This window comes from Choloepus didactylus, chromosome 4, assembly GCF_015220235.1.
Source record: "Choloepus didactylus isolate mChoDid1 chromosome 4, mChoDid1.pri, whole genome shotgun sequence".
Taxonomy (NCBI): domain Eukaryota; kingdom Metazoa; phylum Chordata; class Mammalia; order Pilosa; family Megalonychidae; genus Choloepus; species Choloepus didactylus.
The window spans coordinates 36,734,150-36,750,079 of record NC_051310.1 but is presented as its reverse complement, the minus strand read 5'-3'; the positions used below and the strand labels follow the sequence as shown (position 1 = coordinate 36,750,079).

The window sequence follows — 15,930 nt, the reverse complement described above, 5'->3', positions numbered from 1 at the left end:
GAGTTGGCAGTAAAAGAGGTCATGGCAGGAACCAGAGCTTTAGAGCTTACTTTAAAACAGCATCATGGTTCTCCAGGAGTAGAACATTTAGTAAAGTGTCCCTGACTTGGTCCCCTTGAAGTTTGAGGGCTAGGATGCTACGGCAAGCTTCCAGTCGTACACCTGGTGATTCTTCATAGTGGATAGCCCAGAGCAGGAGATCTGTCAGCTGGGGACTCACTTGGCCAATCTGTCCCAGAGCTGCAAAGATTAAGGAGTAGCATTTTCCTGTCACTTAAGACTGAGGGCTCTATCGAACGTCCAGAAATGCCCTTACTACTAAATACATGATATAAGCAACCACCTGCTTAATTGAGTCTTGCTAACAATATCTTCCCTTTGAATAGCAATTAATCACCATTAGAATTTTAGGGATAGGTTGGAGTGGGACATTTGTCTCAAGAATACCTAAGAGGGGGTGTTCCGTTCCACTTTTGACCAGTAGCATGTATTGCATAATCTATCTAAATATTAGGGGTTGAGATACAGGACAGATAACTTGGAAGACCAGCCTAGTCAAGCAGGGTAATTGGGAAGGGAGGCACAATTACTTCACAGGTTTACCTAGGGTTGGTTCTGTTAGGGACCTGCCAAAAACTGTCAGAGAGAAGCAATGCCAAGGATTTGCTGGAAAAATTAGAGGGCATGGTTTTAGGTCTAGCAGCCTTAAATCTGGTCTGACTTTTACAGAGTCCTATGGTTGAAACCTCTCAGGAAAGCAAAATGTATCCAACAGTAGATACCTACTTGGAATTTATCTCTTAATTCTGAAAAAGGGACTGTTTTGTCAGCCTTTTTCCTTAACAAATTTGACATAGACCTAGACTCAAGGTTTTTTAACTAAAAATTAAAAAGAAAATAATCTTTCCCATCTCAGACAAGAAATTGCTGAGAAGCTAAGATCATCCCGTTCCCTACATTCCACCCTTCTTCTAGAGACTTTCTGGGGGGTCATCTATTCTAGCATTTGGGAAGATATTTGAAGTTGAGGAGCTGTAATACCTCGAATGGCAAGGGCCTTGATTTTCCAGTAAGGATCTCTCTGCATCAGATTCAGGAGGCATTCATGCACCTGGAGTGGATAAAAGGTAGTGTTAAGTGAGGAGGACCAGGACAAGAGTAAACCAGAGCTGGGTCCCCACTTGTGACAGATGAGCTGGACCCCAAAGTACCAGCCTGTGTACATAGTGTAAAAGTTGAATTATCTGGTCTCTGTAAATTGATTTCCTCAGCCCACATCTATGGCCATACAGGCCTTTTTTGATCAGCACAATCAGGCTTTTCCATAGTAAGTAGAGATTTTGTTGTAACTCCATTCACTGGAATCTGTGCTAAAGCCCATTTGTACCTAGGTAGTTAATCCATAAGAAGCTGGTTAACTGAGGTGAAAACAAGATTGAGTAAACATGGATGTGCCCTATAGTAAAATCTGGGCTGACTGGGTACTAAATGTGGTCCTAAGTCACTGATGTGGCCTGTTCCACCTTCCTAGTTCTAATCTCTCTCATTCTGTGTCCCTACAGAATGGTGAGTGAATTGTGCATAAAAAAGCTCAAGATAATGTCCTATTAGGTCCATCAGGTGAGATGGCAACATGTTTCCTGGACTCACCATCTTGTCATGGATCTGCAGGGCACCAGCTGCCAAACAAGCTGCCTGCCTTACTGCTGCAAAGTCATCCGAGAAGCAATTCAGGAAACCTGGGAGAAGCTTGGCAGTCATGAGCTTGAGCCCGCCAATCAGGGAGAGAGCTTCTACACGCTCCTGGGAATTTCCTTGACCCAGCTTGACTCTGTAAGGCACAAGGTGCTTTTGAAAACTTCCCTCCTTAAACCTTCAATGACAGGTTAAAATCCAAGCTCTGTAGGCTCGCCATTTTCCAGCCTCACCCTTTTCCAGCCAGCCTTATGCCTTTCAGGTTAAGCTTCACTGGGTAGAGACCTCATCTGTTGCATGTACCTGAATCCCTATTACCTAGCAAATGCTAGGCACTCAGCTATCTTGAATGAATGAATAAAGGAATGTTTCAACATGCACCTTTTGCCACAGTCAGGGTCTCTTCTTCATTGCTCTCACATGTGCCACACTCAGTTCTGCATTTGACTCCCAACCTGGAATGCCTTCCCTTCTCTCTGCCTCTGCAGTCTTATCCATCCTCCATGAAACTTGACCTTACTCCTCTAGGCCACTGACCTTTCCATTTTTCTGCTATACCATTTGTGATATATGCCATTTGTTCTAGTTTTGTACATGATCTGGTATTTTGGATATTTGTCTTTTAGATATTTATTTATCTTGCCTGTATAATCAGTCATATCATACTCAAACTTCCTCAAGCACCCAGAAGAATGCTAACCCTTAGTGGTACTCAATATGTCTCTCCCTAGCCACATTGTTAGGCTCTCTGCCCCCCCCCCCAATAATCCTGCAATGGGACCTAGTTCAATGCTAAGCATACAGAGGAATTCAACAAATGCTGGCTGGCTGATCCCAGGCCCCCTGAACACTTCTAAGAATGGAGAAATTTCTCTCCTCATGTTAACAGGGTCTTACCTGATCTTGTCATGCAACTCTTTACCAAGGCTCATTTGCCCCAGAGCTTGCGTAGCTGCTTGTCTCACTTCCTTATTCCAGTCATTCCACATCAGCTCAATCAACTTATGTTTTATATCCTATAAATAGTTGTAGTAATAATTATTATTTATTACATAATTATTATTTAGTATCAATAGTATTGAATATTAATTTTGTACCTGGCATTGTGCTAAGTTTTTTCACTTATGGTATCTCACTTAATCCTCCCAAACAATCCAATGAGGCAGATGTTATTACTATTTATACATGACAAAATGGAGGTTTAGATTAAGTTTCCCAAGGTTAACCTGGTGAGTGCTGAAGCCAGGACTCAAACTCAAGTCGGTTTCCAAAACTCATGCTTTAAACTATTATACTGTGTTGGGATCAATGTAATCTGTAATGGAGAGACTTAAAAATTTAAGGTGATAATAACAATAGGGTGACCAACTCATCCCAGTTTCCCTGGAATTTACCCAGTTTTAGCACTAAAGTCCTGAGTTCCGGGAAATGCCTTTAATCCCAGGCAAACCAAGACAATTGGTCACCCTGTGTATTCAAGTCTGCTTCTCTCAGAGGAAAGGAAAAAAAGATTACTACAGTTGTAACTGATGATTCTATAATTGTGCCCAAGCTATTCTCCTTTCCTGAAACATCTCCCTTCTCCACCCCTACATGGTACCCGATGAGAGGAAGTCCTCATCAACTTTATACTCTGTCCCATGCCAGTTCTGCATGTCTTTACTTTCAGCTGGCAAACCTTAGTGACAAGTGTTGAGGAGATGAATGGGCAAATGATATTGTTAAATATTTTTTAATGATATTGTTAAAATACGGATTCTGATTGAGTTGGCCTGAGGTGAGATTTATTTCTAATAAGTTCCCAGGTGATGCCTATGCCACAGATCCAGCATGTTAGTGGCAGGGTACTATCATTCTTGAAACAGAATTAACCCATTAAAATGTCTTCAGGTGATTACATTGAATGGCCAGGTTTTGTGCTTCATATATCATCTAGTAAAGGGTTAAAGAGTTAGAACATTCACTTCTCACGGGAATGGCAGTGTTCTGGGCCATTCAGGAGGTATCCAGTGTTATAAGGAAAAGACATAGTGGTTCATAGGAAGGAGGGAATGATCTCATTTGGACAGCTGAAGATGGTTTGAAAATAATGGCAAAAAAGGAGGTTCCCTTGCCTAGAATTCCCTCTTCAGTTCTATCCAAGTCTTGTTCAGCTGCCCCACAGCCCTTCACAAAACTTGAACAATTGGTTACCCTGTGTATTCAAGCTCACACTAGTCTCTCTCTCACTGAAAAATTCTGAGAATACCTTACATTGATTGCTTGTTCTTTGAATCATTCATATCATTCATGTGTATTAGTCTTGTTGCTCCAATGACATTGTCAGTTTTTTTAAAAGTAGGGAATGTGTTTATACCTTCTTTATGTGTGTGCTAAATACTTAGGGAGAGCCAGCATAGACACTAATATAGTTAGGTTGTTTGGTAGCTTAAGTCAGAGCTTAAATTATCTGTGATGAAGGGCAAGTTTTTTGGGGGCAAATATATCATTGACTGATACTTTTATAAAATTCCTTGATGTTGAGGCAATGTCAGATTACTATAAAGGCTTACTAACCTCTTGCTCTCAATTTTGTACCTATTTCACTGGATCGGTTACAGTTTGTGGACTGCCACCGCACTGAGAACCACTGGCTTAAGTCACAGAAAGATATAACAGCATTTGAAGACAATTCTGGATTAGGAGTATGAGGCAGCAGTGTTGGGACAGAGATCTTTTTGGGATAGTATCTTGAGGCAGCAAAAAGTATAAGGACTCCCTAGCCAAGCCTTGCTTAGGCTTTCTGTCCTGGAAGTACAGAAAGAGAAGGCTCACCAAACTGACATTTCCATTGATTCGGGAGAGGGCCTGGCAAGCCATAATCCGGTCCTTCCATTCATGGCTATTCAGCTCCACAGCAAGCATGGTATGTATCAGGGTCTGAGGAAACGGAAGATTTGTATGGATATTCACAATCCTTTTTAGAGATATTGGAGCCTTAAAGTGGTTACATCATAACATGGCATCTAACATCCAAGTACATGAGTTGCCTATCCCTAGCAAAGGAGGGGCCTTACAAGATATGGGGCACTTTTGTATCTGAGCCAAGCGACTCTGGAATCACAAACAGGGAACAAAATACAGATTTGATAATTAACAGAAAACTCCTGGGGCCTTCTCTTCTTGACTTTAATTATCTTTACCCCCTAAAATGACTTGTATATGCCTCAATCTTTGTTTTACATTTCTACTAAAAGTAACTAAACACAACTGTAGGTCTGTGCAGTTTTCAATGCAAGGAGCAAATTTTATGTGTCACAATTCTTGCACGTTAGAAACCATCTCATCCTACTCTTCTCACTGTTCTCTCAGATAGCTGTTGTCAATGCTCCCTGTACATGTCCCTGTGCCCAGGTTCACCCGTACTGACCCTACTTCCTACCTCCATTTGAGATCATCCTACCTGACCACCTGCATTTTGAATTTTTACAAGCATTTACCACAGACTCAATTGTTTCCCAAGCCTTGGTTTCTTTCTCTGACCAAGAAGACACATACTGTTTTCTTGCTGAGATGGCTCAGGAGGATACAAGACTGGTCTTCAGTGTCCTTGTCCTTCTTACTAAACAGCTGATTGAGTATCGTCTTAATCACAGGGTAAGTGGCATCACCTTCCAGAGCCAAACATTGAGCTGCAGCCCAGCTGTCCACACTATTACCTGCCACAGTGGGGCGAAAAAAGGAGTCCAGAATGGTGATCTGTTTTCCCCCAGATCACCTGATATCTATGCCCCTCTTAATCTAGAAATCCAATCCCAGAGACTCTTGTAAGGTAACAGCAGTAAGGCACTTCTGGCCTCTCTGAGAGATGCAGTTGTTCCTGGAGGCTGGGAAGGCTGGCTTGAAGGCTTTCTTAAAGCAGGTGAACTAAGCTGTTGAATGTCTTTATGCAGAAGGCCAAACCAGTCAGCTAATTGTTCCCCACTTCAAAGCAAATAACAGCCACATCTCTCAGATCGGTTGGACACCTTGGGCCTATCACCTAACAGAGCCTATTTGACTGACTCCAACAATGCATATGGACAATGCCTGGCAGTTAATTTGCAAAAGTAGAAGCATGATGTATTCAGGTGGTGAATTTTTAAATTGCATAAAATATTCTTTATTATTGTTTCATCATCTTTTTAATTAAAAAAAAATCAGAATGTGTGAAAGGGGACCTAGTTTCTAGTAAAATGCATTATGAAAAGCTTAGCTATTTTATCCTTGAGGTCAGAGTCCAGGTACCACTTGGTGGCAGTGTATCTATTTTTGTAAAAGCACTAGGAAAAACTAATCTCTGAGTGTTCTAACATTCACAAACCCAAACCTCTTACCACAGAGCAGGCATCACAGAACAAGGTAGGAGAGAGAAAAGGACTGGGAAAAGCTGATGATGAGATATTCTCTCTTTACCTCATATTCCCACGTCAGAAGTAACAGGGAGCTACTCACCCTTCAGCAGGGCAATCTGCATGATGTCCCGGGCAAGGGGATTATGTGATTGTGTGGCATATTGGCATACCGCTGCTGCCATCCGCACGTGGACATTCTTGTCACAAAGAGCAGCCTCCAAGGCAGGCTGTAGAGCCTCTGGCAAGTCCTGGATAGATGGAGTTTCCACAGTCTCCACATCTGTGATAAGAAGAGAGCCAGGTAAGAGAGTAGTAGCCTCTTTGCTTTTCTCTAAAACACAGCTTCCTTCCCAGTGTCACATGCTGGCCAACCTTGGTCTCAGGTGCTTACTGCTGTTAATATAGCTAGCATTTAGCTGCGTCCCTGTGATGGGCAGGATCTTATGTCTCAGTGGGTTAAAGCTCACTTCTGGGCTGTGTAAGCCCGTTCCCAAGGCTTTATCACCTGGCCTCTCAAAAGCCAAAGAAGAGTGTTTCCACCTGGACTGTGGTGACCTTCACCATTCATTTTAGTGATGAGAATCAATATGTTTACCCCAGGGGGCATTATATTTTTAATAATAATAGCCATTATATCTAGGCAGTACTTTGCCATTTGTATAGTGTTTTCATGTTCATTATCTTTTACTCTTCCACCCCTGTTAAAGTAGGCCAGGCAGGTATTATTGTGAAGCTCACCAGGAGTCTTTATAGTTTTAACTAAACATTTATACTCATAAGACTATCATAGGCCACACCTGACACCATCTATTCAGAAGGATACAGGATGGTAGCACAGCTTGCTAATAGAGCAGCACTGGGGTTCCTTTTGGCCAGAATCCTTGCAGCTGTTTTTGCAGCATTTCACACAGCCATCTGGGGTCAGCTCAGGAGCATGGAGGGCACTCTCAGTACAAGCTTTTGTGCAATAGGAGCCAGCATCTCTCAACTCCATAGATATAACTCAAGATTCTGCAAAAGGCATTCCTGTTACAGGACAGTATTCAAGCAAGCCCAAAGTATGGTGTGTTCCCATTGAGTGTTTATATTTTACATATAGTTCTTCCCAGTCTAAGTGTAATTTATCAATCAGGATTCTTTTTTATCATATAAAGATAGTCCCCATCCTCATCAGGTAATCAGGGGAATAGCTAGGTATTTAACTGAAGCTCAAATTCTCATGTGGAGGGAAAAAGGTTTTGTTAACTTTTTGCCCACAACTATCCACATTTTATAGATAAGGGATTTGACGTTCAGAGAGGTTAACTGACTTCCCAAGAAGTGGCAGAGCTGAGCCTGAGACTCAGATTTTAGGATTTCTAATCCTCTTCCCTTTCTGCTACCCCATGGGCCACTATACCATCTGTTAAGAGTAGACTAGACAGCAAGCAACAAAATAAATAATAGATAAATTGGATAAATCAAAATTTTTAAAATTTGTACATCAAATATATAGATAAATTAGATAAATCAAAATTTTAAAAATTTGTGCATCAAAGGACATTATTAATAAAATGAAAAGACAACCTACAGAATGGGTGAAAATATTTGGAAAGCACGTTTAATATCCAGAATGTATAAAGAACTCCTACAACTCAACCACAAAAAGACAAAACAACCCAATTTAAAAATGGGAAAAGGTCTTGAATAGACATTTCTGCCAAGAAGAGATACACATGGCCAATAAGGACATGAAAAGATGTTCAACATTATTGGCCATTAGGGAAGGGCAAATCAAATCCACAATGAGACACTACTTCACACCCACTAGGATGCCTATTTAAAAAAAAAAAGGAAAATAGCAAATGTTGGTGAGGATGCAGAGAAATAGGAACTATTCTACATTGCTAGTGGGAATATAAAATGTTGGTACACAAACCAACACTGTGGAAAACAGTTTGTGGTTCCTCAGAAAGTTAAATGTAGAATTATCATATATTCTGGCAATTCCGCTTCTAGGTATATACCCAAAAGAACTGAAAAAACGGGGACTCGAACAGATATTCATACATCAGTGTTCATACCAGCATTATTCTCAATAACAAAAGGTGGAAGCAACCCTAGTAGCTATCAACAGATAAATGGATAAAGAAAATGTGATATTTACATACACTGGAATAATATTCAGTCCCAAAGGAATGAAATTCTGACACATGCTACAACATGGATCAATCTTGAAGCTGTAACGTTGAGTGAAACAAGCCAGACACAAAAGGACACATATTTTATGGTTTCACTTATATGAAATACCTAGAATAAGCAAATTCATAGAGACAAAAAGTATGTTACAGGTTATCAAGGGCTTGGGTGTGGGGGTAATGGGGAGCTAATGTTTAATGAGCATAGAGTTTTTGTTTTGGGTTGATGAGAAAGTTTTGGTAATGGATGGTTTTGGTGATGGTTGCACAATGTGGTAAATGTAATTACTGTCACTGAATTGTACACATGAAAGTAATTAGGTCGAGAAACTTTGTGTTGTATACATGTTATAACAATAAAAATTGAAATTTTACTATATATATATAACTGGAAAAAGAAAAAGAATGGGATGGACAGAAATATGTGTATTTCAGAGGAATAAGCAGAAATCTGTTGAGTATTTCAAGAAGTAATGATTAAGATTATTTTCTTTTGGGTGGTTGGGGGTAGCAAGACAAATCAAAATCTAGACACCCAGGACATATAAAACGGATGACATGTATATCTGTGAAAAACTTGGGATGAGATATAGATATACATATATATGTATTCATATATGTATAGTTTTTATTGAGATTGTTCACATACCATACAACTATCCAAAGATCCAAAGTGTACAATCAGTTGCCCATGGTACCATCATACAGCTGTGCATCCATCACAATTAATTTTTTTTTCAATTTTTAGAACATTTTCAGTACTCCAGAAAAGAAATAAAGACAAAAAAAGGAAACTCAAATTCTCCCATATCCCTAACCACCCACCTCCATTACTGATTAATAGTAGTGGTATAGTATATTTGTTACCATTGATGAAAGAATGTTAAAACACTACTAACTGTAGTATATAGTTTGCAATAGGTATATATCTTTTTCCTTTATGCCCCTCTATTATTAACTGCTGGTTATAGTGTCATACATTTGTTCTAGTTCGTGAGAGAGATTTCTATTATTTGTATGGACATTGTGCACCACAAGATTCACTGTTTTATACATTCCCATCTTTTAACCTCCAACTTTTCTTCTGGTGACATACGTGACTCTGAGCTTACCCTTTCTACCACCTACACACAACTTTCAGCACTGTTAGTTATTCGCACAACATGCTACCATCACCTCTGTCCATTTCCAAATGTTTAAGTTCACTCTAGTTGAACATTCTGCTCATAATAAGCAACTGCTCCCGATTCTTTAGCCTCATTCTATATCCTGGTAACTTATATTTCATCACTATGAGTTTACATATTATAATTAGTTCATATCAGTGAGACCCTGCAATATTTGTCTTTATGTATCTGTCTTATTTCACTCAATATAGTGCCCTCAAGCTTTCTTCATCAACCCATTTTTTTTAAGACGATTTGGTTCATACACCATACATTCTGTCCTAAGTAAACAATCGTTGGTTCCCTGTACAGTCACATGTTTATATATTCAGCACCATCACCACTATCTATATAAGGACATCTCCATTTCCTCCACAAAGGAGAAGGAAGAGTCAAAGAAGGCAGAGAGACAAAAGAAAAAGAAAAGAGAAAGAGAAAAAAACAAAAACAAAACGTGACAGTTAGAAAGCAACAAAAGGAAAGATAGCATTAAACTAAAGTAGAACGAAGAGTCAGACAATATCACCAATGCCAGAAGTCCTATACCCTTCCCCTATTCCACCCCCCCACACCCCATATGCATTTAGCTTTGGTATATTGACTTTGTTATATTAAAGGAAGCATAATAATACAGTGTTTCTGTTAATTATAGTCTCTAGTTTGCATTGATTGTATTTTCCCCCCAATCCACCCTATTTTTAACACTTTGCAATGTTGACATTCATTTGTTCTACCTCATGTAAAAACATATTTGTACCTTTTATTACAATCATTGAGCACCCCAGGTTTCCCTGAGTTATACAGTCCCAGTCTTTATCTTTCTTCTTTTGTTCTAGTGTCCCCATGGTCCTAACCTTCCTCTTTCAACCATACTCACAGTCATCTTTGTTCAGTGTATTTACATTGCTGTGCTACTATCTCCCAAAATTGTTTTCCAAACCTCTCACTCCTGTCTTTTCCTTTTCTGTCTGCAGTGCTTCCTTTAGTGTTTCCTGTAGAGCAGGTATCTTGTTCACAAACTGTCATTGTCTGTTTGTCAGAGAATATTTTAAGCTCTTTGCCAGATACAGGATTCTTGTATCTTTCAGTATCTTAAATATATCACCCCACTTCCTTCTTGCCTCCATGGTTTCTATTGAGAAATCTGCACATAGTCTTATCAAGCTTCCTTTGTATGGGATGGATCACTTTTCTCTTGCTGCTTTCAGGATTCTCTCTTTATCTTTGACGTTTGATAATCTGATTATTAAGTGTCTTGCCATAGGTCTATTCAGATCTCTTCTGTATGAGGTATGCTGTGCTTCTTGGATCTGTAGTTTTATGTCTTTCATAAGAGATGGGAAATTTTCATTGATTATTTCCTCTATTATCGCTTCTGCCCCATTTCCCTTCTCTTCTCCTTCTGGGACACCAATGACACGTACATTCCTGCTTTTTGTTTTGTCCTTAAGTTCTCAGAGATGTTGCTCATATTTTTCCATTCTTTTCTCTATCTGTTCTTTAGTGTGTAGGCTTTCAGGTGCCTTGTTTTCCAGTTCCTGAGTGTTTTCTTCTGCCTCTTGAGATCTTCTATTATATGTTTCCATTGTGTCTTTCATCTCTTGTGTTGTGCCTTTCATTTGCATAGATTCTAGCCAATTGTTTTTTCGAACTTTCAATTTCTACCTTATGTACGTCCAGTGTTTTCATTATATGGTTCATCTCTTTTGCCATATCTTCCCTAAACTTTTTGAATTGATTTAGTATTAGTTGTTTAAATTCCTGTATCTCAGTTGAAGTGTAAGTTTGTTTCTTTGACTGGGCCATAACTTCATTTTTCTTAATGTAGGTTGTTAATGTATGTAGTTATGTATGTATGTTAATGTAATGTAGGTTTCTTAATGTAGGTCTAGGCATGGTTTCCTTGGTTACCCCAGACCAAATGGGCTCAGGTCCCAGAAGGAAGAACTGTTCAGTATCTGGTTTCCCTGAGGGTGTGTCTTAGAAAATTGGTACACCCTGTGAGGCCTCAAGTCGCTGTGCTTTTCTGCCCAACAGGTGGCGCCTGTTAGCCTGTAACTCCAAACTGGTGTAAGAAGGTGTGTCCTGTGGCTGTTTTCCCCCTGGGGTCTGGTTCTGAATGGAGGGCAGGTAGTAGAGCTGGGCCCCACCCCTTTCCTCTTAGGGAAGATCAACCCCCTAGGGAGAGGTCATTAGCATTTGAATGATCTCTCTCTGCCTGTGCTATCCCCACCCTTGTCTGGGTCAGAGTACTGGGAACTGAAAATGGCTGATGCTTTCTCCACTGAGCTGTAACAGGTACAGAAAGCTCCCTTCAGGGCCAGTCCTCAGCCACCCTCTGGCTCTCCAAGTCAGTCATCACCAAAGCCTCTGTCTGCTTGTTGGGGATTCGTAGCTTGTATCGTGCAGTCCACATTTGTTAATTAAAACTGCAGGTGGAGCTCAGCTGAGCTGTATTCACTTGCTCAGAGAGAGCTGCTCTCTAGCACCATGAGGTTTTGCAGCTTGGGCCATGGGGGGAGGGGGCTCCCGGCTTGGATCCGCAGTTTTTACTTACAGATTTTATGCTGCGATCTCAGGCATTCCTCCCAATTTAGGTTGGTGTATGATGAGTGGACAGTCACGTTTGTTCCCCCCACAGTTATTCTGGATTATTTACTAGTTGTTCCTTGTTGTTTATTAGTTGTTCCAGGGGGAGTAACTAGCTTCCACTCCTCTCTATGCTGCCATCTTAGAGCCTTTGGGATGAGATTTTAATATATATTGCTATCTACTAAAGGTTTTCTCTTTGTGCCAGGCACTGAAAATACATCATTTCATTTAATGCCCTAGGAAATAAGCAGTTATAATTTTAAAATATATATGTACATGTGTGGTAACATACAGCAGGGACACTGAACCAAGGCTGGGCAGGAAGTGACACCTGAGCTGAAAATCAAAGGGGGTATTTAAGTGATCAGATGAAGAGAGAGAGGAGGAGTTTTCCAGCAGATAGAGCAGCAAATTTGAAAACCTGGAGCAAAAATACCCATATCTGGAACTCAATAAATATGAAATAAGTAAAATAAAATTTTTAAAACCTGATGACTTTGTAGAGGTAAAAAGTCCTTTCTCTTAAGGAGTTCCTTGCCTCATGGGAAAGGCAGAAAAGCAAACAAACAATTGTAATATAGAGTGACAAGTATTAGGACAGAAGTGAACCTAGGATGCTATTAGCAGCAAAGATGGGGGGAAAATGTCAGTATAGGCTTCACCCAAAAGGCGATATCTCAGAGGGTACCTGTTTTAGTTTAAGGTAAACTTTAGATTAAGTTGAGGAACATGCTTTTCTGGAGTACGTACAGCTCGCTCCAAACCATCACAGTACCTGTGGTTGGGTGATGAGTTCAGTTTTGGACATGTTGAATTTGAGACATTGCTGTTAAAAGAAGGACTAAAATGAAGTCGAGGAGCAGTGTATATTTTTAAAAATACAATTTTGGGCTATTATGACTATGATGTCTCAAAGTGGGAAACTGAACTTCCCTGAAAGCCACTGAGCAAACAAAAGGCATTGAGATGTAGTGTAAAACGCGCTAGACTAGAAGTCACACATTTTAATCTAATCTCTTATGGATACACTATAAATTCAGACCTTGGCTTTCATGCTTATGAAATGATTTCAGATAATCTCTTACTGATAAACTGTGTAAATTCAGGCCTTGATTTCCACACTTATGGAGCGATTTCAGATAAGCAAATTTTCTATGGCTCAATAGGTTGTTTAAATTATCTGGCAGTCCATTCCTGGCTCTCACCTGAGTCTTCTTGGCTGGGGGCAATACGAGGTCGTTCCAAAGCAGCTGTAGCACATGTGATAATGGCATGGATCCGAATGTCATCATGCATGTCCGCCAACCTCTGCAGTAGACCTTCTACTGTCTCATGGTGCCACTCGATGACTATACAACAGGGAGGGAAATGAGAAGATATTGTGCTGAGGCAGGTAACAGAGAGTCACCTTTACCCCAGGACAGTTCAAGTAAAACAATAGTAGCTCAGAAAAACAAAGGGCCTTGGTGATCCATGTATCCTCTTAAGCAATTCCCAAGCAAAACCCCTGCCCCAATCCCATCCTATATTCTGTCTCTTTTTGGTTAAATAATTCTTCATTGTTATCATCTGGAAAATAAAAGGGGCATAAAATACAGTAGTTAAGTGTTCTCTGTTTTCAGACATATCTGTATTGGAATCAGTTTTTAGCTATGTGACCTTGGATAAGTTACTTAACCTCTCTCAGTGGTCTTGCCTGTTTCTTTTGTCTCCTGGTCTCAATGGGCACATTTTCCTCACCCACTTCCTTATTTTTAAAGTGGGAATAATACTAGAACATAAAATACTGTGTTATTTTGAGGATTTAGTGAATTAACTAGACAAACTGACATATTATAAGGGCTCAATAAATGTTAGTTATTGTGGTTATTAGTAGGTTGAGTTGCTTTTGAAGTCTTTCCACCTGACTTTCAAGGTCCTGCTCATTTTAGTTGCTGAATGCTCTTTTTTGCAGATATAAAACGTATTTCAGTACACCATCTCTAGGTGCTCCCTACCAATCGCTTTCACTCAGGATCTCTCTTAGAACTCTTTTTCATTTGTCTGCTCCAGTTCACCTAATGGGTTACATCTCTTATTCCTGCACTAACTAAACTAGTTTCTCATGTTCGGAACATCAGCAGTCCCCAAGTCCTCAAATACTGTAGCTTTCACCAGTCTTTGCAGCCCTTGCTGGGCCCCTACTCTGCCCAGGGAGTCAGCCTTCTATTCCCATTTCTCTGAAGGTAGGGTAAATAAATGATGATCCCAGCTCCACAAATGAATTTGGGAAAAGGCTTATTTTCTACAGTCAACTGTTTTATACAGAAACTACAGTCAACTATAGTTTCTTTTGATCACTACATTTCCATTTCTTGGGCAACATTTTTCATCCTTCCCTTCATGCATCATTTAATGAACATAAATTTATTGAGCATAAAGTTTCAGAGATGAATACGATAGGATCACTGCCTACAAATAGTTCTCAGTATAGTGAGTTCTCACAAATTACTGAAGTAAAATGGGAATATGATGTTATTCTCCCACCCACCCATGCAGAAAGCACCCAGATATGTACCAACTGACATTCATCTAACACCCATATTATGCAAGGCTCTTGACTAATCTGGCCTTGGTGAGGCAACCATATTTTTACGTTTCACAAGAGAGGGGTAGAACCACCCTCTCACAAAGACACACTAATACCCCAGGACCTCCCTTCACTCACTCAGAGCCCAGGCAGTCTTCCATTCCTGCAGCATCTTCCGCAAGACCACCAGTTCCCACGTCACATTCTCCTTCAGTGGTTTTGCCTGTTTCTTCTGTCTCCTGGTCTTAATGGGCACTTTTTCCTCACCCACTTGCAGCAGCAGATCCTTGACCCGGGTGGGCAAAGCAGTCCAGCGTAAAGCTCCTTTCATGGGCCTACAGGCTGTGTCCACATGGCAATGTGAGGCCTTCTCACCCACTGCCCTGTGCTGCCACAAAGAATTCCCAACCAGCATCCTTTCCCCATTCCCAACACCAAGGCAAAACAAAATGTTGAGAGTGAATTTTCCCATGAATATATAGAAAACTGAGTACAAGTCCCATCAGGAGTTCTGAAAAGTCCTGACTACAGAAATGGTAAAGCCATGGAGGAGAGAGATTTGGAGGAAAATTTGAAATGTATACAAAGCTTTTTATAAGTTTAGTAAATCTTTAGGAACATGGATATGTTTATGTGTAACAAGGCTTGCTCATAAAAACTCAATATTTGATATATTGCAATTTAAAGTAGAGTATAATTAGTATTTAATTCCTAATTATTAAAAGTTTTCTTTTGTGTTTTTAATTAAACATTATTTAATGGAGCTACAAGCTGCCAAATTTTAAAGATTTTAGCGTCCCTGAGTTTTTCCATTTATGGAAACAGTTGGAAATTTGAGAACAGAAGAAACTATAAATATTATAGTTATATAGGTGTATAGTTGTATGTAAAAAAAATAGTTCTGGTTATGTTTCCTGGACTTAATATCCTTCATGGTATCAGAATTCAGAAAGCCTCATTCTCTGAAACAAAACTTTGTGGAAAAGGAGAAGGAAAGAGAGACAAAAACATTTCCATACCTACTAAATTCACTGCCACATTGCTTATCAGTCTCATGTTCCAATTTGTCACTGTCATCCATTTCTGTCCTTTCCAAGATTTCATTCCAACTCTAACCTCTTTACATTTATTCTGAATCTTTTCTTTCATTTGAGCAAAAATGAAAAAGAAGTAACATTTCTTACTTCTAATGTAAAGAGAGTCCTGTGAGACTCCAGGTCAGCTGAGATGCCCATTTAGAGTGTATCCTCCAAATGTTTTTTATTTGGCCATGCTGGGAAGCTTAGTCACTCTGCTGAGGGCTTCGTTCTTTTGCAGTGAAGGATGCATGCAGCCAGCAGCTGAAGACCCAGCTCCAG

The 15,930-nt window shown here is 40.0% G+C and overlaps 1 protein-coding gene across 1 annotated transcript in view; it reads right to left on the bottom strand.

Annotated features, from left to right (window-relative positions):
- Nucleotides 1-15,930, bottom strand: part of HEATR4 (HEAT repeat containing 4) — a 36,243-nt gene that overhangs the window by 14,150 nt on the left and 6,163 nt on the right. Inside the window, exons 4-12 of the mRNA XM_037832358.1 lie at nucleotides 14,711-14,914; nucleotides 13,209-13,352; nucleotides 6,169-6,348; nucleotides 5,233-5,393; nucleotides 4,510-4,614; nucleotides 2,593-2,711; nucleotides 1,651-1,831; nucleotides 1,042-1,111; nucleotides 51-240 (exon numbers count right to left, since the gene is read on the bottom strand). Coding sequence (XP_037688286.1) covers nucleotides 51-240; nucleotides 1,042-1,111; nucleotides 1,651-1,831; nucleotides 2,593-2,711; nucleotides 4,510-4,614; nucleotides 5,233-5,393; nucleotides 6,169-6,348; nucleotides 13,209-13,352; nucleotides 14,711-14,914 — 1,354 coding nt within the window. The remainder of the gene's footprint in view (nucleotides 1-50; nucleotides 241-1,041; nucleotides 1,112-1,650; nucleotides 1,832-2,592; nucleotides 2,712-4,509; nucleotides 4,615-5,232; nucleotides 5,394-6,168; nucleotides 6,349-13,208; nucleotides 13,353-14,710; nucleotides 14,915-15,930) is intronic.